The sequence below is a fragment of the Wyeomyia smithii genome, chromosome 1, assembly GCF_029784165.1.
Source record: "Wyeomyia smithii strain HCP4-BCI-WySm-NY-G18 chromosome 1, ASM2978416v1, whole genome shotgun sequence".
Classification (NCBI taxonomy): domain Eukaryota; kingdom Metazoa; phylum Arthropoda; class Insecta; order Diptera; family Culicidae; genus Wyeomyia; species Wyeomyia smithii.
The window spans coordinates 23,280,028-23,306,709 of NC_073694.1; the positions used below are offsets into that span (position 1 = coordinate 23,280,028).

The 26,682-nt window shown below is 38.4% G+C and overlaps 3 protein-coding genes across 3 annotated transcripts in view; 1 reads left to right on the forward strand and 2 right to left on the reverse strand.

Annotated features, from left to right (window-relative positions):
• LOC129718557 (rab11 family-interacting protein 5) overlaps positions 1–16,434 on the reverse strand; it is a 32,349-nt gene extending 15,915 nt beyond the window's left edge. The window contains exon 1 of the mRNA XM_055669434.1: positions 15,724–16,434. Coding sequence (XP_055525409.1) covers positions 15,724–15,754 — 31 coding nt within the window. The 5' untranslated portion in view covers positions 15,755–16,434. The remainder of the gene's footprint in view (positions 1–15,723) is intronic.
• Positions 16,435–21,283: 4,849 nt separating this feature from the next.
• On the forward strand, positions 21,284–22,459 carry LOC129718562 (40S ribosomal protein S14). Its single transcript, XM_055669441.1, has 3 exons — positions 21,284–21,406; positions 21,657–21,901; positions 22,121–22,459. Exons 2-3 carry the CDS (start codon positions 21,665–21,667, stop codon positions 22,337–22,339), a joined length of 456 nt encoding a protein of 151 aa, XP_055525416.1. The 5' UTR covers positions 21,284–21,406; positions 21,657–21,664; the 3' UTR covers positions 22,340–22,459.
• A 2-nt stretch (positions 22,460–22,461) lies between these two features.
• On the reverse strand, positions 22,462–24,389 carry LOC129718560 (dynactin subunit 4). The gene is made up of 3 exons (XM_055669438.1): positions 24,144–24,389; positions 22,867–24,083; positions 22,462–22,799 (listed from the first exon to the last, which is right to left on the reverse strand). Exons 1-3 carry the CDS (start codon positions 24,270–24,272, stop codon positions 22,559–22,561), a joined length of 1,587 nt encoding a protein of 528 aa, XP_055525413.1. The 5' UTR covers positions 24,273–24,389; the 3' UTR covers positions 22,462–22,558.
• Between the last annotated feature and the right edge of the window lie 2,293 nt (positions 24,390–26,682).

Consider the following 26,682-nt stretch of genomic DNA (forward strand, 5'->3'; position numbering starts at 1 on the left):
ATGGCGACTTCCGGTTTCTAAACAACAGTGGCAAAAGACCAAATAACACTCATTATGGGTATTTCCGGGATTGTTATGATGCATTGAAGCTACGAATCGACCTCAGATAACATTATGAATTGTAAAATGACGACTTCCGGTAAATGGGAAACTGCTGAAAATAACCAAATAACACCCAATATGGGTATTTCTTCAACCGGCCGATTTCCATCCAATATGAGATGTTTCGATACCAGAATGATACACAGGAGCTAGAATCGACCACAGACAACATTTTGAATTCTAAGATGGTGACTTCCGGTTTCTGTAGAACAGCCGAAAATGACTAAATAACACCTATTATTGGTGTTTCTTAAACCAGAATGACGCTCAGGGGCCAGAAGTTGTCTCCAAAAAAAATAGCCTAAAGGGACCAAATACCACCCAATATGAGTGTTTCTTTAACCAGAATGATGCATGGAGCTGAAAATTGACCTCAGACACCATTTTGAATTGTAAGATGGCAACTTCTGGGAAACAGCCGAATACTACTGCATATGAATATTTCCGTAATCGAAATAATGTATAGAAGCCAAGCATTGACCCTAGACACCATAATGAATTCGAAGATGACCACTTTCAGTTTCTGGAAAACAACGAAAATAACTGAATACCACCTAACATGAGTGTTTTCGGAATAGAGGTGATGTACTAAAGGCAAAAGTCGAGGATGTTGTCATTCCGATAAAACCAATAATTTCAAACGAAATAAACAAATCGCAAGAAATCAATGAATTTGGAATGTTGAAAATTATTAAATTAAACACAAAAATAGGGGGGACGAAGTTTGCCTGGTCAGCTAGTAAATACATAAATATGCTAGTTAAAGCAAAGCTGCAAGTGATGAATACGAAGATTAGAACTCGAGAGTAAAAAATTCGGAGGGATAAAAAAAAACAAAAAATACTTTCAAAACGAAGAAAACTAAACATTAAATAATAGTTTTTGCATAACAGTTGTTATCACTAATTATGTTTGTTTTGTTGAATATCTTTTATATATAATTTAATAAAGCTTTTAAACCAATTACAACATGATATGTATCCATACATAAATTGTTAAATTGATAGAACATTCAAGTGTTATCTAAGCTAAAAGTTGCACAACCACCATATACGACTATTGACAACCATTGTGCGGTTTCTCCTTTTATCTTTTTCACGAGGTAATTGAAATATTCATTTAATTGTACACATCGTGGCCTGATTATTGAGCTTGAGCTTGACGGCCGCACATTTCGTAGTTACTTCCCGTGATGGATCTGAGCTAGGGAAGTTACACAGGGAACCACGTATATAGCAACTTGGGATTAGTTTACCATTTACACATCGTGGCCTGATTATTTGAATATTTCTTCTTCGTGCCTCGATAAGCTACATCTATTATATTATCAATATTCAACTCCCGGAATTGCGTTAGTTTTACATACAAACAATATACGCACGAAATTTGCAACATATTTTTTTCTGTGAAAGTATGAAATTGAGTCAACTAAATCTAAAATTGAGTAAATTCAGTTTCGTGTGTGAGAATGTCACACGCTCACAGAAATTCAACAACAATGCACAGTGATACAGTAAGGCAATGTAGGCGGACACGAGTTTTTCGATGCGATTTTGTGGTTTTAGAGTAAATTTTTTTTTTAAGAACTTGTTTCTTATATTTAGTCTATTTTTATGTGCAAATGAAAATTAGGGTGGTTCTGAAATCGACTCAATGAAAAAACTCACTTTTTATTTACATAAATAAATGTATACATTCATCGGCACAGTTGTAGATCAACTAATTTTAAGCAACTTTCGGTATTTCTTTACAATATTTATACAATATTTGTTCTATCAAATGATACCAAAAAATATTATTTTTGTTTGCCCTAAACGGAGACATCAATATATCAAAAGGGCCTATTTTTAAAATAGAAATAGTGAAAACTCTTCATCTGTATAATATATCGACAATGTTTTTTCGTCAAAATTGGCGTATTTTTGATTAAAGTTACCGAAGAAAACTTTGTTTTTAAATTTGAATTGAAAAAATAGAGCGAAAAGACTGTTTTTGGAAACCAAATTTCATGTCTACAAAAAAGTTTTTTTACAAAGTTACTTAGAATTAGTTGGTCTACAAGTTTGCCAAAGAATGTTTTATTTCGTTGATTTTAGGACCACCCTAATTTTCATTCGCACATGAATAGAGGACTATGTATAAGAAACAACTTTTTACAAAAACTATGGCTTTAAACCGCAAACCAAAATCGCAACGAAAAGCCTATGTCCGCCTAAATTGCCTTACTGTACCACTGTGCAATGAGTTTAGTTACCTTTTTCACCACAAGAGGGGGTGTTCCCTGTCTGTCTTCACGGGAATATATGGGAAATTCGAGAGTGAACTATATTGTTATTTTAAGATATTTGTATCTTCGCAAATACGCAACACTGCATTGGTGGTGGGTGGTGTCAACCGGTAATCGTTTTTGAAGTGAAGATGATAAGCTTTTATATCAGACAGCGGGCAGCGGGTTGACCGATTGTGGTAGTGTTGGTCAGTCAGTGTCGTCCGACCGATTGACTGACTCACCGTGTCAGGGCGCACATTTTGAATTTAGCGAACGGCGGCGGCGACGCAGCGTCGTGTCGTTGTTCAAGGCCAACTTTGCTCAAGCGCGGCGCCTTGCGTGGATTTCTATATCTACGGGTGATGAACGAACGAAGCGCAGCAGCTGTTGCGATGGGGAATGTGTTTGGAAATCAAATTATTTCCTCTTCATTTTTGCTGTTGTTGTTGTTGTTGTGTTTCTTAGCTTCTTGTTTAGTCAATCAGTGGTGTTCCGTTGGAGGAAAAAAAAGCTGCTCTGCGGTGCAGGGGTTTATTTCCCTTCTAACTGTACTTTGCCAGCCAGTCAGCCAGCCAGCAAGCAAATCAAAACAGACCGACCGATCGACCGACCCAAGCACCATGAAATGAAACACAATCTGTCGCGATGGTTTATTGCCCATCTATGCCTGTAAATGTGAAACGGAATGCTAAGTAGATGGACCGAGGCAAGGCTAGGCTAGGCACCGCTATTTGCATCGCGATTAGACCAAACTTCAATTAAAAGTGGATTTTCATGCACTCGAAACTTCTTGGCTAATCTTTTGGTGCAAGCAATTAACTCAAAAAGATGAGTTTCAGCAAATATCTTAAAATAACAATATAGTTCACTCTCGAATTTCCCATATATTCCCGTGAAGACAGACAGGGAACACCCCCTCTTGTGGTGAAAAAGGTAACTAAACTCATTGCACAGTGGTACAGTAAGGCAATTTAGGCGGACATAGGCTTTTCGTTGCGATTTTGGTTTGCGGTTTAAAGCCATAGTTTTTGTAAAAAGTTGTTTCTTATACATAGTCCTCTATTCATGTGCGAATGAAAATTAGGGTGGTCCTAAAATCAACGAAATAAAACATTCTTTGGCAAACTTGTAGACCAACTAATTCTAAGTAACTTTGTAAAAAAACTTTTTTGTAGACATGAAATTTGGTTTCCAAAAACAGTCTTTTCGCTCTATTTTTTCAATTCAAATTTAAAAACAAAGTTTTCTTCGGTAACTTTAATCAAAAATACGCCAATTTTGACGAAAAAACATTGTCGATATATTATACAGATGAAGAGTTTTCACTATTTCTATTTTAAAAATAGGCCCTTTTGATATATTGATGTCTCCGTTTAGGGCAAACAAAAATAATATTTTTTGGTATCATTTGATAGAACAAATATTGTATAAATATTGTAAAGAAATACCGAAAGTTGCTTAAAATTAGTTGATCTACAACTGTGCCGATGAATGTATACATTTATTTATGTAAATAAAAAGTGAGTTTTTTCATTGAGTCGATTTCAGAACCACCCTAATTTTCATTTGCACATAAAAATAGACTAAATATAAGAAACAAGTTCTTAAAAAAAAAATTTACTCTAAAACCACAAAATCGCATCGAAAAACTCGTGTCCGCCTACATTGCCTTACTGTATCACTGTGCATTGTTGTTGAATTTCTGTGAGCGTGTGACATTCTCACACACGAAACTGAATTTACTCAATTTTAGATTTAGTTGACTCAATTTCATACTTTCACAGAAAAAAATATGTTGCAAATTTCGTGCGTATATTGTTTGTATGTAAAACTAACGCAATTCCGGGAGTTGAATATTGATAATATAATAGATGTAGCTTATCGAGGCACGAAGAAGAAATATTCAAATAATCAGGCCACGATGTGTAAATGGTAAACTAATCCCAAGTTGCTATATACGTGGTTCCCTGTGTAACTTCACTAGCTCAGATCCATCACGGGAAGCAACTACGAAATGTGCGGCTGTCAAGCTCAAGCTCAATAATCAGGCCACGATGTGTACAATTAAATGAATATTTCAATTACCTCGTGAAAAAGATAAAAGGAGAAACCGCACAATGGTTGTCAATAGTCGTATATGGTGGTTGTGCAACTTTTAGCTTAGATAACACTTGAATGTTCTATCAATTTAACAATTTATGTATGGATACATATCATGTTGTAATTGGTTTAAAAGCTTTATTAAATTATATATAAAAGATATTCAACAAAACAAACATAATTAGTGATAACAACTGTTATGCAAAAACTATTATTTAATGTTTAGTTTTCTTCGTTTTGAAAGTATTTTTTGTTTTTTTTTTTATCCCTCCGAATTTTTCGCTCTCGAGTTCTAATCTTCATATTCATCACTTGCAGCTTTGCTTTAACCAGCATATTTATGTATTTACTAGCTGACCCGGCAAACTTCGTCCCGCCTATTTTTGTGTTTAATTCAATAATTTTCAACATTCCAAATTCATTGATTTCTTGCAATTTGTTTATATCGTTTGAAATTATTGGTTTTATCGGAATGACAACATCCTCGACTTTTGCCTTTAGTACATCACCTCTAAAACACTCATGTTAGGTGGTATTCAGTTATTTTCGTTGTTTTCCAGAAACTGAAAGTGGTCATCTTCGAATTCATTATGGTGTCCAGGGTCAATGCTTGGCTTCTATACATTATTTCGATTGCGGAAATATTCATATGCAGTAGTATTCGGCTGTTTCCCAGAAGTTGCCATCTTACAATTCAAAATGGTGTCTGAGGTCAATTTTTAGCTCCATGCATCATTCTGGTTAAAGAAACACTCATATTGGGTGGTATTTGGTCCCTTTAGGTTATTTTTTTTGGAGACAATTTCTGGCCCCTGAGCGTCATTCTGGTTTAAGAAACACCAATGATAGGTGTTATTTAGTCATTTTCGGCTGTTCTACAGAAACCGGAAGTCACCATCTTAGAATTCAAAATGTTGTCTGTGGTCGATTCTAGCTCCTGTGTATCATTCTGGTATCGAAACATCTCATATTGGATGGAAATCGGCCGGTTGAAGAAATACCCATATTGGGTGTTATTTGGTTATTTTCAGCAGTTTCCCATTTACCGGAAGTCGTCATTTTACAATTCATAATGTTATCTGAGGTCGATTCGTAGCTTCAGTGCATCATAACAATCCCGGAAATACCCATAATGAGTGTTATTTGGTCTTTTGCCACTGTTGTTTAGGAACCGGAAGTCGCCATATTGGATTTCAAAATGGCATTTGGAGACAATTTCTGGCCTCTGAGCATCATTCTGGTTAAAGAAACACCCGTATTTGGTTGTTTTTGGGTCATTTTCGGCAGTTTTCCAGTCACCAAAAGTCGCCATTTTACTACTCAAAATGTTGTCTGAGGTCGATTTGTGGTTTCAGTGCATCATCACGATTTCGGAAATACCCATATTGGATGGTATTTGGTCATATCTCGCTGTTTCTCAGAAACCGGAAGTCGCCATCTTGGATTTCAAAATGGTATTCAGAGACAATTTCTGGCCTCTGAGCGTCATTCTAGTTAAAGAAACATCCATTTTGGTGGTATTTGGTCATTTTCCTCTTTTTTCCAATCACTGGAAGTCGCAATCTTACAATTCAAAATTTTGTCTGATTTTTCAAAAACCGGAAGTCGCCATCTTGGATTTCAAACTGGCATTTCGAGACAATTTCTGGCCTCTGAGCGTCATTCTAGTTAAAAAAAAACCCATATTAGGTGGTATTTGGTCATTTTCGGCAAATTCCCAGTCACCGGAAGTCGCCATTTTACAACTCAAAATATTGTCGGAGGTCGACAAACGTACAAACCGTGGAACACCACCCATGGATTGCCTTATGCATAGGCGAACTTCATTATTATAAAATATTCGGCCGAGTCCACTTCACAATAAAATGTGAATTTTTTTCAGTGTACCCATTAGGGTAATATTATTGTCAAAAGTTGCTCTATTTCGCATGTCGTGTAGAACAAAATCAGAAGTGGCGCACCTAGCGGTCGAAAAGGTGACTAACGCTTCTGTCATTTTCAATTTGTCTTCATAATTTCACGTAAGTGAACTATATTGGTATTTAATATATTTACCAGAGAATGTAATGTAATGTTAAATTATGTGTTGTAATATCAGAGATCGGTTTGGGAATCTCTCTCACACAATTACTGTACTGCCGTGATATGACATTGTGACGTACATCCATTTGATCAGTTTTTCAATACGACTTAAAAATGACCGGGATACTAGTCACTTTCTAATGAAAATGGCGCCTACGTCAATTTGTTTTCTTGATTTTATGCAATGTCTGAATAAGTAACATCTAGAAGGAAGATACCAACAGATCGGTCTTCGAATAACGAACAAATTGGCATAAAAACCCCATACTCGAAAAAAGACATTTACGTCATTTTGTTATCACACGGCAGTGTAGAGGTTTATTGCTCTTTCTAGTTTACAACATTCAAAAATTTCACTAAGGTTATCATAAGCAGTAATCTATCGTTAAGGGATCAGGCACCTGAATCGACACGTTTCCAGTCAAGCATAATATGGTTTTTGAAATCAATCACCTTTCCAGGATTCAATCCTTGATCTACGTTTAAATAATGCACTACAACTGCACAGCAGATGCTCCGATATCTCGTTTTCCATATTACGAGAGTAACAGATTTTAGTCTTAAGCCGGCCAATGTTTTTGATGCGACCCCTGCTCAGACAGTGCCCCGTCTGTCGAGGTCTAACAGCTTTTCAGAATGATTTACATTCAGTGTTACTTGTTACTAGCGTCACGAATCTCTTACAGGGTCCGGTAATTGAAGTGCTACATCGAAACAAACAGATAAATTTATCAAAACAATTTCAAATTTATTATTTCTACTTGAAAATAAACCATTTTTTGAAAAATCACTAGTCCAATTCATTCTGTTCGCCCTTGGGTTCAACCACTCGCCGCAGACGAACGCGGAACGCATCGCACGAAGCTCGCAGGTGCCAGGCTGCCGCCAGATATTGCTTCAGGACTTCCACGTCTTTATGTTTTTTTAGAGCTGGAAGAGACTTCCAACATACCCCAGACGGCAAAGTCCATGGGGTTAAAATCTGGTGAGCTCGCCGGCCATTCCAAGATCGAAAATAACCCTGGAAAATGTTATGCAATCTATGGGGCTTCTTCGCTTTGTGAGCCGACCCCGAGTCCTATTGGCAAACCCAATCCCAGGTACCAATATGGTTTCGTGTCCACGGTTCGACGACATTCTGTAGAACTAGTTCCCAAAATGTATTCTACTTGATATTCACTCCTTCAAAAACAAAAACTGGCGGAGTCCCCTCATCACAGGAGATTCCAGCACAAACCATCACTGATGCTGGTTTTTCCTGTATAGGCATTTTCCTGTTGGGCAAATTCTCCACTGCGACCAGTTATTTGATCTATTGTGGCGGACCCCGATTGATGTAAGCCTCATTAAAATGTCCTACCACTATTATATTGTCTTTAAAAGGTATTATTGAACGAATAAAGTTCACTGCCATATTGGGAGAAGGCATCCGAACATCTAATGGTTGTAATAAATTTTTATCGAAAAATTGCTTTCTCCTTTGAAAGAGTGCTTCGCAGTTGCATAGCACATGTTTTGAGGTTTCTCTATCTAGGTTACAGAAGCGACAGGCATAATCTTGCAATTTACCTATCTACTTCAAGTAATATTTGTTTGGGTAGTGACCCGTCACAAGACCACTGAAGCTACAAAGTTCTTTTTTGGCGATATTGAGTAGTGTTTGAGTTACTGTTTTGTTGGGCGATATAAATCTCCTCGATTATCTAGCGGTTTCATTGTTATTCCAGATATTATCTATTATTGATTTACCCGACTTCTTGAGCTCCTTTTTGAGGGCACATTCTGAGATCCCATAAAATGGTTCTAGTCCTATGAATGGTTGCGGTGATCCATTTCTCACCAACAGATCAGCTCTTCCATTCCCACAATGCCCAGGTACCCAAAATAGGTTCACTTTACTATTCCTCGCTGCCTGTTGCAGTAGTTGAAAATAATTTCAAACCAATTTCAGAGCAGCTTGATGACCCGAAAATATACATATATTTGCATGTCTATAGCTACGCCGTAAACACTTTATGGTGCATTCAATTATTGCCTGTATTTCAGCTTGGAACACAGTTGGCCATTAACCCATTGGTATTGATATGTTTACTCCGGAACCTGTTACTCCAGCCCCAACTCTATTGTTCAGTCTGGAATCATCTGTGTAGGAAACTATCGAGCTTGGTGGAATACTAGGTATAGCTTCGTGATCATTCCGGCAATCGAACTCTGTCGGTCTGTGTATGAACGAACTGTTGTACGGTGAAGAGTTTTCTTCCATCTTTCCGCGGCCCTCTTCACCAGCGCCAACGCTCTTTTTAACCGTCTTGAACATTCTGGATCTTGTAGGGCTTGGTCTGAAGTTTATTTTTCAGGATCCACGATGAGATCCACCACCAATCTAGCGGCTCTACATCGAGAATTCAAGCTTCAAGCACCTCTTGACAATCTTCACCATGACGATGACAAACAGTAGCTCGACGTTCCCTTCCATACCGTTTGTTGGTACTTCCAGTTTCCAGGTATCTTTTGACTGTAGGGCGTACAAATCTCCGGCATACACGACAGCTCACGAACTTTGTCCTTCTGCCGTTAATTTGTCTGGATTCGCGTTGACGGTGTTGCTGATATTTGTTTGGTTTTTGCATGCGAAAAAGAACTGGAACCCAATACAAAGTAACTGGGTTCGTTTGACACAACTATCGTAGATGTACGCTGCCTGACTGTCAGTGAAAATATTTTTTCTTTTGTTTTGCATGTCGAAGACCAGTTTCGGCACCTATTTTTGAGCCATCTGTGAAAAATATCGTTGAGCCAGGACGAACACCAGGCACTCCGACATCCCAGTCTGTACATACCTCGTGTCGAATATCATGGTTATCCTGAGACGTCATCCAATCTCCATTCTTACTCATCACTGGCCCTCTTTTAGCGAAGTTAAATAGACCCTGTTGCGGCAGAACGCAGTTTGTCGCAGCTCCCCAGCCGGTGATCAAATCTCATTATTGTATATCAAGACGATCAGAAGAAACACACAATAAACTAATTCTAGTCAGTTCACTCGCAGCCACCGCCGCTGGCGGCTGGTCATGCTACCGACAGCAGCTATTGTTTTATTTTATATCACCGTTCCGTTTGTGTGTTCGTTTGCTGCTGTTGGTTTTAACAACGGGTCCTATCGTGCGCGATCAGACCCAAATGGCGTTCTTCGAGCCTGAGAGTTGAACGTATTCGTGAACGTATTCGGGAAAGCAGATGAAGAATTGCACTCAGCGTTTTCGATGGGATGCTAGGCATTGCCCCCGTTATAGCAATGCACGCAAGTCGTTGAACTTTATCTAGCTTCGTTCTAGCAGCGTTTTTTGGTTTTTAGCTACCACATTAACGAAGCGCAAATCAGTTTTGGACGTGTCCTCCTTTTTCCAACGGTTTTGGAGCCCAACCAAAATGCATTAACTACCTTGGTAATCAGATAGTCATGAAGTGCTCTCCAGTTCAGCATCAAGTCAACATGAAGAATAAATCTTAAGTATTTAACCTGTTCACCAAGTGGAATTCGTAATTTTCGCCAGGCTTGACAGTTGTCAGTTTGAATTTCCCCTTTTTAGTGAAAGTTACGATTACATCTTTCGTTGGATTAAAGCTAAGACCCGCCATTATACACCAGCACTACGGTCTACGGTCTAGTCTGCTTTGGTTTGACGGTAATTTTTTTCTAAGATTTTGTGCATATTGTCCCGTCTGTTTTCTTAAGGATCCCTAATGTAACAGATGATGGTTTCCTACCAATCCATTCCCGCCTGGAAAATAAATCGAAGCAACAATTATTTCAGCTTTTCTCCTGGTTTTTGACCCCTGAACCATAACCGCTACAATATCTCATTTGACTCAAAATCCGTAAACCATGTCAAGAAAAAATAAAATCCCAAAAAATTAAAACTTGAAATATGGTAAACGTTGAAATATATTCGAAAAATTCATATCAGATCCAAAATGACGAATACATAAAATATGTTCAAATAGGTGGTGATGTAAAATGCGGCAAACAAGTTTTGTGTTGGAAAAGATACAAAAAATATGAAAAAAAGGAAGAAAAGTTCAAAGATAATTTGAAATGTTAAAAAGAAATGTTTGAAGCGTCAAAATATATATAAAAAATATATATCGACATCATTTGAATCACGTTTTCCTTTTTAGACCAAGAGTGAAATCATATATTTTGAAAAAAAAAAAAAATTGGTGGTTATACAGAAAATTTCAAATATTGCATTTTGACCACTAGATTGACTACTAACACATTCAAACGAGGTTCAAACATTTTAGGACGGGTTTCTTCGTTATTTTTTCAACTCAAAAGTTTTTTTACGCGGTCCCATACGTTTTTGGAACGCATCCCTCGCGTAGAAAGATACTAAGGTAATTCAAATGTAAAAAAGTCAATGTAGGTATTAAAAGTAAAAAGAACAAGATAGGTTATTTAATAGTTGGTACTCCGTGATGTATATGAGCTAGTGGAGGTGCACAAAGAACTAGAGCGTCCTTCCATCCAGGAAAATATTTTCCACAAGGAAAATTATTGCAAAATCGATTTAAAATGACAGACTTGTGAGAGACTCTTGTTGGCTTATGCTTGGATTTTATTCATCTCTCTTTGTTTGTGACTTGGCATCTATATACACAAATCCGGTATGAATAATCTCTTTCACCCTTTGTTCATGGTTGATTTGGGCGCTAATGGATGGTATGAGAAAAAATTGACCTTCGAATTTTGTTTAGCGGTAGTACTGAAAAGTATTATCTCCAAAGTAGACAAAGTGTATAGGTAGTAAAAACATATAGTTCTTTTGTACGCGGTATTTTTATGCGCTACGTATCCCCCGCGTAAAAAAATTTTCTATCATTTTATCATCGACATATTGATTATTGTGATCCGTAATGTTGTTACACCAGTATTACCGTTTGATATCTTTCATTCGGACATTATACCATCGTTTCAGTTTCCGCAAAATGTATCTCGATATAGTGCGATAAGACGTAGTCCTACGTCAAAAAAGTACACGCGATCAGTTATTTCTTCTTATGAGCTGGATCTGGACGCGTCGTGTTTGCTGCTAGTAGAACGCTGGATGTTCTTGAGCAAGGCTTTCAACTCATACTTTTTCGAAGCTGTATTTTAAAGGAATGGTTGTTTGAAGTTTCCCGAAAGCGTAACCAAAAATCAATCACGACGTGGCATTCCAAGGATCAGTGTAGTTTATCAACCTCTACTTTACACTACACAAATTTTAGCTGCTTTGTTGCTATGCTAAATGTTAAAAATAATTTCTTTCGAGGCTTGGGCACAGCATACAATCACATTTGCATCTCATTACTTGGTCGGTGCTTATATGAAGTGCATAGGTAAACGAAAGCGAAAGCGAGATTCGAGATAGTGAACATTGAACAATGAAGTTATAATGATAACTGAAGTATCACAAAAGTGTCCAACATTTTATCAATCCAACGACATATTGATCATTGTAATCCATCATGTGGTTACAAAAGTAATACCGTTTGAAATCTTTCATTCCGACGTTATACCATGGTTTTAGTTTTCGCAGAATGTATCTCAAGGGTTGATATTTGTTGACACTCTTGAGTGAAAGTGAAAAAAAGCATCCATAAACGTTATTTTTTTACAATCCTTTCAGAGTTCTCCCTTCCACTTTCTGCATGGAAGTGAACTGTCAAAACACCTCATTATATTTAATGCGATAAAAGCAAGACAACAAAATCAGTTTATCAGTTGACGAAGATTGTCAAGGCATCGGTCAGTGCCAGTGAAAAAGTGTTTCGGTGAGGTTCATTTTGGTTGAGTGGACTGTTTGTTTTTCTTTTTCGCTTTGAAGTGAAGATCATTTGGTTGGATTTGTCGTCAAATTTTATTCCGTAACCGTGAACGATGCGCGCGATCTATTTCATCTGAGTATAACAGCACGTTACTAGGACGAAAATCTAGTGTATCTGAAAGAGTGCTGCGATTATTGGAAGTGAAAATTGAGAATGATTGGCTGTAATTTTCGAAGAATTTTGCTGGGGAAAAAGACTTTTATCAGCACTGATCCCGATATAGTGCGGTAAGACGTAGTGCTACGTCAAAAACTTAGGTGTAGTTTATAAAATGTATAGAAATTGAAACATTGTTTTTGATGCAAAATGCCAAACAGATCGTCGAGATTTGGTATTATCTCAAAACATTGCTTCTAAATCGACTTTCTAAGACTAAAAAACATCGAGCTGAAAAGTCTTCCAGCCCCAACCCCAAGTCACAAGTATTTTTTCGACAAAAAATTTTTTTGATTCATGCATCTCTAATGACTGTTACGGAAAGGTAGGTATACTTGCCACCATGGTAAGTGACGGATTTTTCAATATTCTACCGCGCGGCGCCTTGATACCGTGCGGCTCGTTATCCCGTGCACTTCGTATCAAAATGTTGAAAATAGGTATATAAATTTAAAAAAGGTGATTTTCTGTATACAAAAAACGGTACAAAGTTGTTTGCTATAACAAAACACACAATTTCCTTAAAAAGTTTATATTTATCTCGTTAATTTCTTTTGTTATTGACGTTTTTCAGCAAAATAAAACATTAATTTACTAACAGATATCCACGGAATCTGCAGTCCGCAAGCAAAACATTTCTATGGTTAAGTATAACAGCGCATCATTTAATTCCTTGCATTCGAGAACATGCGCTCAAACATCGAATATGGGTAAGGCGACATCCATAAATTACGTAACGCAAAAAAGCCAATTTTTGGACCCCCACCCCCCTACGTAACGAAACGTAACGCCAACACCTACCCCCCATAAAAATTACGTAACGCTGTAGAAGGATTTGCTTGATAAAAATGCTCGTTTTTGGAGAGTCTCTCCAGAGATTTTTTGTTACGTAACGCTGAACTCACCGCCCCCCCTCGCCTGTGTAACAAATCGTAACGCTCAAGGATATCCCCCCTCCCCCCTATGTGCGTTACGTAATTTATGGATGCCGCCTAACCATATTCTATTTTCACAAGTCATTCGCTTCGAGTAATATAAAGCATTGAAAAATTGAAGATAATCACTATAAAAGTTAAAATATACCAAAAGAGGTTAAAAATTGAAAAGGTCAATAATTTCAATAACAAGTGAAAAGGGAATACACTAAAGTCGCTTTTTTACGCGGGGGATACGTGCCGCTAAAAAAAACCGCGTAAATTGCGGAATCCGCGTACAAAAAAACGCGTTGTGCAATCCGCGTGAAGAGAAACCGAAATTCGCGCAAAAAAAAATACCGCGTTAACTCCGGAATCCGCGTAAAAAAAAGAGGGGAAACTGAGCAAGTGTCAAAGAAAATCCATACTTAATTGGTTGTGACTTTGTTCACAAAGAGAATAAAAAAACTCTCTACAGTCTCTATTTGTTTCGCAATTCCAAGAGCAGTTTAACAATCGCCTTCGCTACGGCTTTTCTATGATAAGAAATAACATCGAATCTCGTATTTACCAGTGCAAGCCGTTGTCTATTGTCACTAACCTAGTAGAGACTGATGTCCCCGGAACTCAGCCAGTGTATTTACCGTTAACGTTGATAAGCACAGTGATCGTCGTAAAAAACGAAGCAAATCATTCTCACTGGAACGTGCAAATATTTGCTACAACCTAAACCAGGGCGTGTCGCGTCTGCTGTGCTTCCTAAACAATCGTTGCATTGCATGATTTCCGCGATATCGCAGCTAGTAAATTCAATTAGTGCCGGCCCTGTTTTTGAATGCTTTAAAATTTTAATTAGCTTACAGTCAGGGTCGCGCGAATATTGGCAGTTTACTGGAGGAATGAGTTCTTCTATTCAAAGAGATGAATGGTTGTCACTCCGCCTGCCTCCGTTTGTTTTGAGACTCATTTGCGCATATACCAAGAAGACTGTGTACCTCTACTAGTTGCGGACTAAATGTCAACACTCAACAGCAGGGTATAGTTTTCAGCGAATGAATGATTCAATTGATGTGGAAACATTTGGATTTTGTTTCAGTGGGGAACTAGTCTTGCCTGACTAGGTACAGTTAACCGAACCACATTCATCAGTGGATTAGTGATGGCCATTGGGCTGCGGTTCATTTATGCTGAGGAACATCATCCAATCTTAAGCAATCTCCAAATCGATCTCGTACACAGCACGAAATGTTCAACATCACACCATCAAACCGCTCTGTAATCTGAATTCGTTCCATTCTATGCTCACGTGGATCTCGCAATCAATCGCATCGGCTGGCTGAAAACGTGCAACGCAAATATAATACATAGAAGGCATTATTAGTTTAAGCTTCGTTTTTTTCTCATTGCCACTACTGCATGAGACAATGAAAAGCCGCACATGCACATATCAGCACACGGTAACATTTCATAAATTCCTTAGATAACTCATAAGCTCGTAACGTCACCGTGCGGGAAAGGTTTTGGGGGTGGCGGTATTATGGTTGATATCTTTCACTTGAATCATCATAGGCATGACCCAGTATGAGTCAGCATGAAATTGAATCGCAGAGTCTTATTGATAAACGCTTCAAACCGAAAACCAGAGCACTCTAGCTGCGGTCAATACACTTCACACGGCCGGAAGTATGCAAATGTGTTGACTATGGTGGACCCTACGAATCATAGCCGTGTACACAAGGGAGGCGGGTTTTAGGAGGCATTTGAAAGGGTTTACAAAATACAGGAGAGGAAAACCCTGAGAACCATTAGCAAAATTTATAGCTCATGACCCGTGTATTAGAAAGATTGTTTAGACTATCTGGCTCAAACCGCTCCTATACGAAAATCCTGCGTACGGCTGTGGCAGAATGCAGAAAACAGTAGTTCAACATGGTACACTTTAGGCATGCCATTCTGTTTCTGACATGGTTGCAAATCTAGACCGCCGTAGTTTGAATGCACAAATAGCGGCACTCGTGCCTCAAGGTAGGGAGGCAGGCATGCTTGACCGACCGGTGCGAGAGGAGAAAATCGTTTTTTTTTATTTCTGGAATAGGGAAAGTAGGGAAGCGGTGCAAGCATTTTTACACGTGATGGTGGTCATCACGCGTTGTGCCACCCTTCAATACTGTTATCATGCTTCACCGCATTTCAGGGACGTTTTTAGTAGTACAAAGTCTAGGTACTCACCCGTAACTTGAATATGTGTTGGACTCCACATCCTACAGTCGGACGGATCTTATCCTTTTCGTACTCTTTTTCTCCACTACCCGACGTCAGCACTTATTCCTTAAATTAATAACTGTGGCCTCTTCAATCGCCAGAGCGAATCGCGTCAGGTTTCACTCTACGGTGCAGCTAGCAGCACTCGTCCGCCCTCCTGCTGCTTCGATCTATCCCAGAAAAACCTGCCTATCTGCCCGCAGCTGTGATGGGCGGATAAATATTATTTTCGCTGCAGTTGGTGCCTATGCCACAGAGGCCAATAAACCAATCACTCAATTCCCGTTTGATTTAATAATGCCTCACACTCGCGCAACTCCGCCAGCAAACACCGATTTTTTTTTCTTCTTTCACTACTCGCAGATTACAATCTTCAGTCCATTTTTGCAGGTAATTATCAGCAGCACTAAACTGCAGCAATCACTAGAGGTTTCGCATTTTTCACTTTCGAGCCACTCGTACGACGAATTTGCTTAATCTAAAACCTCTAAAACAGACGAAAAATCACATAAATAGAAAACCCACCATCAATCGACACGACGGCAGAAGCTGAAGCGTAAAACTTTTCGACATGAACGGGCCCGAGTGACTAATCGAATCTCTCCCCGTGAGCCAGAGCTGCGAACGACGAAAAAATTTATCTACGGTGTCTTTTTCGGTTTGTGCCACAGCCAGAGATGCCAGATATACAGACTAATCTGTATTATACAGACTTTTTGTGTTGCGATACAGACACGCATAAGCCTACAGATTTTATACAGACATTTAGTATAATACAGATATTACACAGATATCTGATATTCTACATAATGGTTTTACCAGTATACACAAAAAACGAACACAAAAACCAAAAGTCACTGTAGCCGTTGCTGGAAAAAGTGAACTAGGAACTGAACACTTTGCTGAACATATTAATCTTGCGTTTTTGAGAGTGAAATCATGACAACGGGAATCGAGTCAGGCCCGATAGGGTTTTTATCGGCCCCGTGGGCACTAATCTGCCTGTTTCGCCCCCAGTAACAAACAGCTGATTGTCTCGACCGATTGCCATGCAGGTTATACTGGTGAAAAGACCGTTTGTTCTATTCGGAGCAATATCCAACGTTGAAGAATTGCTTAAAATGTCCCAAACCTTGAAGGTACTATTTTTATAACTGCGAGACTTCTGCCATCATGTATCAGTTTAGCTACATTACGACGATTTTTATCACGGGAAAGACTCTTACTTCTATGTGTTACTTAGATTTAAAAGATAAATTAGTTATCGATTAATCGACCAACTATGATAGACTCGAAAAAGAACAATCAAAACAAGCAATAAAACAAAACAATCTGACAGGTCGACAAATAATTAGGTATCAATGTATCGGTAACTTATTTTCGCTGCGGTATACAGACTTATACAGACATTTTTATGGATTATACAGACTTGCCAAAAAAAAGTCTGGCATCTCTGGCCACAGCAGCGAACACGCAAACACAAACAGAGCGCTGTCAGTTTGGATTACAACAGCTAGGCCATTTTGCAATCGCGATTCAACTTGGAACGGAGCGGAAAGAGATTGCAGTGGCACAGTCTGATGATGTTGGTCAAAATTGTCTACAAAGAAAAGAATAGAACTTAAAATGTCTGTATTGGCAGCTGATAATTGATGTAGAAAACGCAAAAAGGATCATCATAATAATACAGCGAATCCTATTTTGCCGATATGAGAAATGGTTTTGATTTAATATTTGATAATATCATTAGAGCGACGCTACACCTAGAGATTATCATTATACCATCTATATCTAGTTTAAAGTGTTTTGAGTTGAACTACACACCAAAATTTCTCTTTACACCAAATTTTCATTGCTGGAAACCAGCAAAATTTTGCTGATTTTGGGTGTGCTGTGTTTCCAGCAATCTGTTCAGCAAAATGAAATGTGCTGATTATTCAGTAATGCTCAATTGCATAAAAGCGACAGATCGTTTACTGCATGTTCAGTTAAACAAAATACAACTTGCTGGTGTCAGCTACGACAATTTGCTGTACATTCAGCAAAGCATAAATCAATTTACTGGTTAACCAGTTAGTTCAAGGGAACCATGGTTCCCTCAGGCACCAGCTTCCATCCGCCCATCGGATCATAGCCAAATTACTGTTGAACTAGAGATGTATGATTATCATTTCAACCTTTAAGTTCATCTAGCTCAATAGTGACTTAACTATTGTCCCATATCCGCTATCAGGAGCTTAGCGATGATCCCGTACCAGCTGCACAGCGATTTGGCGCGTTTTACTAATGACAGCTTGACGTAAAATATTTTGACATATCAATTCTTTCGCTGGATTCCAGCAAACATTCATTTACTGTTTTCTGTTCAGCAAATAGATTTGCTGTATTTTCGCGAATTACTGAATCGATTACTAGTTTTCAGTAAATTTATCGATGAAATACTGGTTTACAGCAAAAATAAAATTACTGAACGAAATTCAGTAAATTGTAGAACTGAATTACAGTAAACTTTTGAAAAAAATGCTGTGATTCAGTAAACAAGTGATTTGCTGATAGACTTTCAGCAATGTACTTTGCTGAAACATAAACATATATGTTTCAGCAAAGTACATTGCTGAAACATAAACATATATGTTTCAGCAAAGTACATTGCTGAAAGTGTATCAGCAAATCACTTGTTTACTGAATCACAGCATTTTTTCAAAAGTTTACTGTAATTCAGTTCTACAATTTACTGAATTTCGTTCAGTAATTTTATTTTTGCTGTAAACCAGTATTTCATCGATAAATTTACTGAAAACTAGTAATCGATTCAGTAATTCGCGAAAATACAGCAAATCTATTTGCTGAACATAAAACAGTAAATGAATGTTTGCTGGAATCCAGCGAAAGAATCGATATGTCAAAATATTTTACGTCAAGCTGTCATTAGTAAAACGCGCCAAATCGCTGTGCAGCTGGTACGGGATCATCGCTAAGCTCCTGATAGCGGATATGGGACAATAGTTAAGTCACTATTGAGCTAGATGAACTTAAAGGCTGAAATGATAATCATACATCTCTAGTTCAACAGTAATTTGGCTATGATCCGATGGGCGGATGGAAGCTGGTGCCTGAGGGAACCATGGTTCCCTTGAACTAACTGGTTAACCAGTAAATTGATTTATGCTTTGCTGAATGTACAGCAAATTGTCATAGCTGACAACCAGCAAGTTGTATTTTGTTTAACTGAACATGCAGTAAACGATCTGTCGCTTTTATGCAATTGAGCATTACTGAATAATCAGCACATTTCATTTTGCTGAACAGATTGCTGGAAACACAGCACACCCAAAATCAGCAAAATTTTGCTGGTTTCCAGCAATGAAAATTTGGTGTGTAAGCCACATTTTTGATCACTTATCTTGCTGGAAATAAGCTTTTAAATTATTATTATTGAAGATGCATCTTCTTTTTCTGTGCAGACTCACTCACTGCATCCAGAACCACTGCAGTGTGGTGAATAAGTTTTAAAAATCAAATTCTTGATTTTCCCTGCTATTCCCCGGATTATAGCATTATTTTCCCTGACATTTTTCAGCCTTCGACACAAAAAAGTGCAACGTAGATAAACGCAACAATGAAATCCCAGTGAAATAAGCATTCGAGCAGATGAACAATTCTCGCAGAAATTAGGCCACTAGGTGCACAAGGTCTTTCAAATTTGATATAAATGCACATAGTTATTAGAAATAGAGAAAAAATGATTATGCCATTTTTGTTTGATCGAATTTCTTGACCCCTTGGTCATCAAGGGGCGAAACAGTTTTAAGAAAAGTTGCAATTTTAGTAATCCTTGATGTATTGTTTGAGCTATATCTCTAGAATTCGTAATGTAAAGTACTACAAGTAGCACTATTCTGTAAAGAGGAATGATAGGGCTTTCATTTGAAGTGATCAGAATTTAGGCCGCCCTCTTGGATTATATCGGAAAAATGCAATTTTGACCGTGTTTGCAACTACCGATTTTCGATCTGAGACCAACATTGGAAAGCTGAGAAAAAATGCTATAAGATTCAAGAAAAAAAATTGGTGAGCATCAGTGTTAACCCATCAATTGAAGCTATTTTCCAAGTTGAGTTTCAAAATATTCATCGTACATCGCGCGATCAACGTAGTAACCTGTCTACTGAGGCCAAGTAGATGCACATGCTATGTCCATATATGTCCATATATCATAATCGATTGATGCTACAACTAGTACGCCACTACTGTTTTTTTAAGTTTAGTGAGAATAATGAGTACAACACTAGCATGTGTGATACTAAGAAAGTGATAGGTTTTTCAATACTGAGCAGTTCCACAAAAAAAGTCCCAGTTTTATTATTTTATTTAAATTGTCATTTTTAATTTGGCTGAAACTCTGCATAGACGTTTCTATAGGCAAAAGATGCCATTCTGTGCTAATGGTTTAATATTTTGCAACACGACTCATGTCTGAGAAGCTATCGAAAAATGCTATTTTGGGAAGGTATTGATGATTACAAATATTTTCAGGGCCAAAACGGTTTGTTTGATCGGTATGACGTCTTCGATAGAGTTGTAGATAATACTTTTGTCTTCCCGAAAATAATATACACTCTATAACGTTTTTTTGGTTGCATTGTTTCAGTAATTTTTTGTAGTTCACTTTCGTTCAAAACTTAAGGACCCAATTGCTAAAATTTCAACTTTTCTGAAAACTGTCTCGCCCCTTGGTGACCTGTGGGTCAACAAATTCGATCAAACAAAAATGGCATTATCATTTTTTCTCTATTTCTAATAACTGTGTGCATTTATATCAAATTTGATTTGATGAAAGACCTTGTGCACCTAGTGGCCTAGTTTCAGCGAGAATTGCTCCGGTGGTAGATGCAACAACGAAAAATGTTGTTAAAACATGGTAATGACAAAAATCGTTTGCAAGCTTACAGTAAAAGTACCATGTTTTTTATGGTTACAATACAAAACATTGTCCGTTTACTGTTCTCACCGCAAAATACATCGTAAATGTTTTTTCGGGTAGCCCTGAGTTTTTTTCAAGAAATTGAATAAGATGATTTTAAAAAAAATTTCGTGTTCAATTTAAAAACTGCAAAAATGTACAAAACTACACAACAACGTTCCAAAGATGATTTCGCACGTCAGCAGACCGAGTTCGGTACAAAATGATTAATTTATGTATCGCCAAACATGTGAAAAGGGCCCATGTGCCATTTGTAAACAAGCCGAATTTTCTCATTTTGTGATTAATACAAGCGTAATCTATCCCTACAAATGAGATTTGTTGATAAAAGAAGTTTTTTTTAATCAACAAATCTTATTTGTATGGGCAGATTAAGCTTGTATTCGTCAAAAAACGTGAAATTGTGGCTTGTTTACATATGGCACATGGGCCCTTTTCACATGTTTGGCGAGATGTGTCATTCTTCAATTTTTGTGAAAAAAATTTTCAGTGCGGCATAAACCGGAAAAGCCTTTTGAGAACTGATAGCACTTTCCACGTGTTCCGCTGCACTAACAAGCTGCTTTGACAGTTATGACAGCGTGAAAGGCCCGTTCTCAAATGTCACACAGCGCAGAGCCTTTTCTAGACTTCCGTTTCTCCAAAGCAAAACAGAGAAATTATTAGGTAAAGTTAAATTTGTGTATTTTAGCTAGAAATATAGTTTAAAACTATTAAAAACTTCATCAAAATTGCAGTTGAATTAAAATATTAGCAATATAGATTTACAACAGGAGTTAAAACTTAATAAAACGTTGAATTTTGGTGATTCTATGCATGAGTTTGCCGAGACTGTTGTCGCTGCTTTCCCTAACCTCCATTGAGGTGATAAAATCGAAACACCTAACGATTTTTTTTTTCTCTAATAATTCCGCAGCTACAAAGATGCCACCACGTAAGAACAAAACCGTCAAGGAAGAGGTGCAAGTTTCGCTAGGCCCGCAGGTCCGCGAAGGTGAGGTGGTGTTCGGAGTCGCTCACATCTACGCCAGCTTCAACGACACTTTCGTGCACGTAACTGATTTGTCCGGCAAGGAAACCATCTCCCGGGTGACGGGTGGTATGAAGGTGAAGGCCGATCGTGACGAAGCGTCCCCGTACGCTGCTATGTTGGCCGCTCAGGTGGGTAAAACAGAATTTTGTTGAATTTTTACTGTGCACCTGAAATGAACTTCCATCGATTTGATTCCGTGTCGTGGAAAGCTTTCAGCGGGTGCCACAATAAAGCGACCTTCACCAAATGGTCTGAAGCTGTTCCTCCTGCTATGCTTCGGATTTTCTGTGATTGGAACAATCGATTTGATTTAAGAGTTAAAATAATGAGTTGTTTTTCTTTCCCAGGATGTGGCTGAAAAATGCAAATCTCTGGGTATTACGGCGCTGCACATTAAGCTCCGTGCGACCGGTGGTAACCGAACTAAGACCCCGGGACCTGGTGCCCAGTCGGCGCTCCGTGCGTTGGCTCGTTCGTCGATGAAGATTGGTCGCATCGAGGATGTCACGCCGATCCCGTCGGATTCCACCCGCCGGAAGGGAGGTCGCCGTGGTCGTCGTCTGTAAGGCGCTGCTGTTTTTTTCGTTCCGTTTACCTTGCGAGAATTCCATTGGAAATGTGTTTTCATTTTGCTGCGGCGTATGAAACTCATGGGAGAATAAATATTACACAGTGAAAAGATCGAATGTTTGTGTTTTGAATATTACTTTTTATTAGAAGTTATTGGGAACGTGAATAAATAAGCTGCAATAATATAGGCGAGAGTAACTGTTTTGTGCTGATGATTAGGCGGTGGCTGCCAGTTCTGTTTTGGCTGGTTTGCCAAGTTTTACGTAGACCCGAGTGGTGAGCGCCTGCTTCTGGGGTCCTCTGGTGGAAGTGGTGCTGCCCTTCTCTACTACCGTGCTAACGTAAGTGTATTGCAGAGAGAATCCGATGCAGACCTCCTCATCCGGCGAACAATCGTCATTCGGTTGAACCGCCAGCTTGAGTGCTACTTGATTGGCTTTACGCCAAATTATGAATCTAGAAAAAAACACAATTAAACATTTTAAAATATAGATAAAAAAGATTCTTTTAACAAAACACTTACCTGGGATCTTCCTGCTGTGACTGAACAACCTCATCGAACTCGGCCGAATCATCCCGATGATTGATGACGAACGACGAATCCGGTAGCCGGAAGCTTCCATTGATCTTTCGCTCTACCATGCGAGGATCTTCCAGCAGGTTTGCCTGTTTGGCCAGACTGGAGCTCAACCCGCTGATCACCAGTGACGACGAAGCGCTATTTTCCGCCGACAGTTTTAACTCCTCAATCATCAGTATTTCCTCCGTTTCGGTTGGCAGTTCCATAATTGTGATAGTCATATCATTGATTGTTGGATTGATCATCTTCAATAGGAGAGTGGATTCTTGACCTATCGTGAGCGGATCGCACTTGACAAAACGCACCTCCGGTACGTGATATGCCGCGAACATCGCAATACGATATTTAATCGAGCTCGGATTGTACTCGGACTTGATGACGTTGTGATCGCATTGACGGCATCGCAACGAGCGCTTAATCGACAGCAATTTATGCTGGGGAAATAGTTTATTAACGGTAAACGGCTGCTTTGCAGTTTGTCCCAATCGCTGCTGCAAAGTCGTTATATTCTTCAAACTAATCTGCTTAGTTAATATTTCTGACGGCAGTGCGTCAACCGATTCACTGGCTACAGAACGATTGATAGGCGACGGAGTCGCCTTAATTTGTGCCTTACTATCAGACCACCCCATCTGACGACGAATCATCGAAACCGTCAGCCCGGTACGATCGGTAAGGCTGGGAAATTTACTCTGCTTTGGAGTTTTACGTCGCCAAAGCTCCTGCTTTTCTTGCTTCTCGTGAAGCACCACTGATTGGTAGTGTTCAAGCAGATGCGCAAACCTGGTTGCATTGGCGTACTCCGCTACTGGCCACTGACCGGTAGCTACGATTTGATCCGGTATTCCAACATCTCGCGAGCTCCAGCGACAATTCAGACAGGCCAAATAGTACATCTTACGGGTGACCTGCTTGGAACCCGGGCCCGTGCCGGACTCCGGAGTTCCTTCCTTCTTCTGTTCATCCCCACCACCAGCGGCTGAGGAATCTGCCGTAGTAACCGGTGTTGCGGCAGTCGCGACCGCAGCACTGGAAGCCCGTACGGAAAGCGTATGCTGACAGCTGGGACAATTGAAGCAAGTATTGCAACGATTCTTCCGGATCTTGGCTTCCGACGAGGGAATGTTCTCCAAACAGTTGGAGCAAAAGTGGGAGTCAACCTATGGGGGTGCGAGAATCAAGTGACGTCAGCACTAAAAATTGAACATCCGAAGACTCACCTCGTGACAGACACAGAATCCGCAACGCAGCTTCATACAATAGCGGCAGAAATACAGCTTGGTTAGTGGATTTAGTAAGCCACACACGCAGGCATACTCCACGGTGTTGGGGAGCATGATAGAGGTCATTTTTCGCACGTAGTTTTCGGGGCCAATGCACTTTTTCTAACTAGAAAAGAAACTCCAGTTTTCCAGTTGTTTTTGTTGTTACTTTCTTTGAGAGAAGACATCACCCGATAGAGTTGCCAACCCTTTTTGAGTTTTGTATAACAGTTTAACAGTCATTCCATAATTGTACATCAAATAAGGCACACGAAGAGACAGGCAAGGGTAAATTGGTTACTAGTAAATTACACAGTTTTGATTCGCAATTTTCATATTGTGCATTTAAATAAAAATTATCAAAACGTCGCTGATGAACTGGCAGTCAGGCTCACTTCCGATGTTTATTTTTGTTGTTCTCGCAACACTGCAACCATCTCAGCCGCCACTGCGCTGTCAGTTCGGCTTACAAAAACAAATACATTGAAATCATTCCCGCAGTTCATGTTGTGTGAGCACGCAGTTGTTCTATGTGTTTGTAAAGTCGGAAGAAAGTTCGGAAGTCGGGAGTCCGATTCCGAACTTTAATTTAGTGCTGACGCCACAATAAAAAGACACTACTATTTTCGAATGTGCTTGATAATTCACGGACTAATCTCCGATGATTCATACAGTGCGCTTCTCTGGTTGATGATCACATTAAAGAATGCGTAAAGGTTGTTACGGAGCTATAGGTAAGTTTTTCTTTTCACTTTTAATCAAGTATCTCCTGTAAGTTTAAACTGTATTTACGAAAGTAGCGAATGATTGTTTGAATTGTTATGCCAACTTCCTGCTCTATCCATAGAACAATTGAGCAATTTTATGAAGAATGTCCTAATTTTATTATTTTTTCATTTTCATTGTTGATTTGACTGAAACATTGAAACAACATCTCTAGAATAAACTGTTAATTTACAAACAAATATTCAGAACAGCAATGTTATGCGGTCCTCATCTGGACAAGTTGTTGTACAACCAGAAAGCAGATGCTTCAAAGGATTCAGAATAAACTTCTGAAAATGATATTGAAGTGTCCTCGCTGGTTTAGCACGAATGAACTACACAGTAGGCTGTCCCAAAATAAAATCGATGTTGAAAAAGTCAAGGTTCTCAGCCCTAAATTGAAACATAATGTTATTTATAGCGTTTTTGTAGAACATTTCGACTTTATAAAAGGTCGTTGTCAGGTTGCCCAAACGTGATTAATGAAAAAATGACTTTTTCAAGCTACAAAACCACTCTTTTCCACTTTTTTCAAATCTGTTCGATTCCTGCATTTTTCCATATATTTTTTTATTTTTGCATGGTTTGGTTCAGCATCGCATTCAATTATTTGACTCACAGAGCCCACTGAACATCACAAAAAAGTGAATTTTCCTTATAATTTTCAGATAAAACCCTTCAAAACACATAAAAAATTTTTTTGATCAAGAACTGCATTTTTTACTGCAAAGCGAAATTCAAGACGAAAATTTACATGAAAAAAGATCCTTGATATCTTATCGGGGGGCTGAGATATCGGCGTTTTTACATGTGATGGAAAACTATGCATTTTGTCAAAAATGCCAGTAAAGCTCAATATCTCCATTGCACAGTATTTTATTTTGCCGTTTGTGCGTATAATTTCCTAAGTAGTGATTCAAATGTTGATTATAGCCATGAGGTATGTTCGGAGAAGTTTCAGGATATTCAAAAATGCATCTTTAAATGTAGAAAGAAGGGTGATCAATCCACCAATAAGTGAGATAAAAAATTTACTGTTTAATCAGAATTAGATAGACGCAAGGTGTCTTCGACAAAGTTTAAGGTTATCTTAAAACAAGAAACTTTACCGAAGACATCATGTTTCCATCTCTTACATATTACGAGCAACATTGAGTTTTCTATTAGAAGGCATGAATAATCATAATTTTCGTTCTAACTTTTTTTGCAGATTTTTCCAAATTTTGAAACCTTCTACTAAGTTATCAGTCACCCGAAAATGCATTTGTTTTTTGAACATTGTTATTTTTTATTTCCCAAAATAAAACAGTTATTTAACATAATTACATAGAAAAATGCCAATGTCTCAGCTCCTCGATAAGATATCAAGTATCTTTTTTCATGTAAGTTTTCGTGGTAAATCCCGCTTTGAAATGAAAATTTCAGTTCTTGCTCAAAATTTTTTTTTATTTGTGTTTTGAAAGGTTTTATTTCAAAATTATTAGAAAAATTAATTTTTTTTGTGATGTTTAATGGGCTCTGGTAGTCAAAAAACTGAATACAATGCTGAACCAAACCAGGCAAAATATTCAAAAACAACCCAACAAAAATAAAAAAAATGTAGGAATCGAACAGAATTGAAAAAAGTGCAAAAGGGTGGGTTTGTAGCTTAAAAAAGTCATTTTTTCATAAATCACGTTTGGGCAACCTGAAAACAATGTTTTAGAAAGTCGAAATTTTCTACAAAAATGCT

What these genes read in the sequence shown, in the direction of transcription:
- LOC129718560 (XM_055669438.1), bottom strand. Translation starts at nt 24,272, where the DNA reads ATGACCTCTATCATGCTCCCCAACACCGTGGAGTATGCCTGCGTGTGT. An exon ending in GATTCTGTGTCTGTCACGAG is followed by an intron (nt 24,084 to 24,143) that starts GTGAGTCTTCGG and finishes GCACCCCCATAG; the next exon opens with GTTGACTCCCACTTTTGCTC. An exon ending in TCACAGCAGGAAGATCCCAG is followed by an intron (nt 22,800 to 22,866) that starts GTAAGTGTTTTG and finishes GTTTTTTTCTAG; the next exon opens with ATTCATAATTTGGCGTAAAG.
- LOC129718562 (XM_055669441.1), top strand. Translation starts at nt 21,665, where the DNA reads ATGCCACCACGTAAGAACAAAACCGTCAAGGAAGAGGTGCAAGTTTCG. An exon ending in CTGCTATGTTGGCCGCTCAG is followed by an intron (nt 21,902 to 22,120) that starts GTGGGTAAAACA and finishes TTTCTTTCCCAG; the next exon opens with GATGTGGCTGAAAAATGCAA.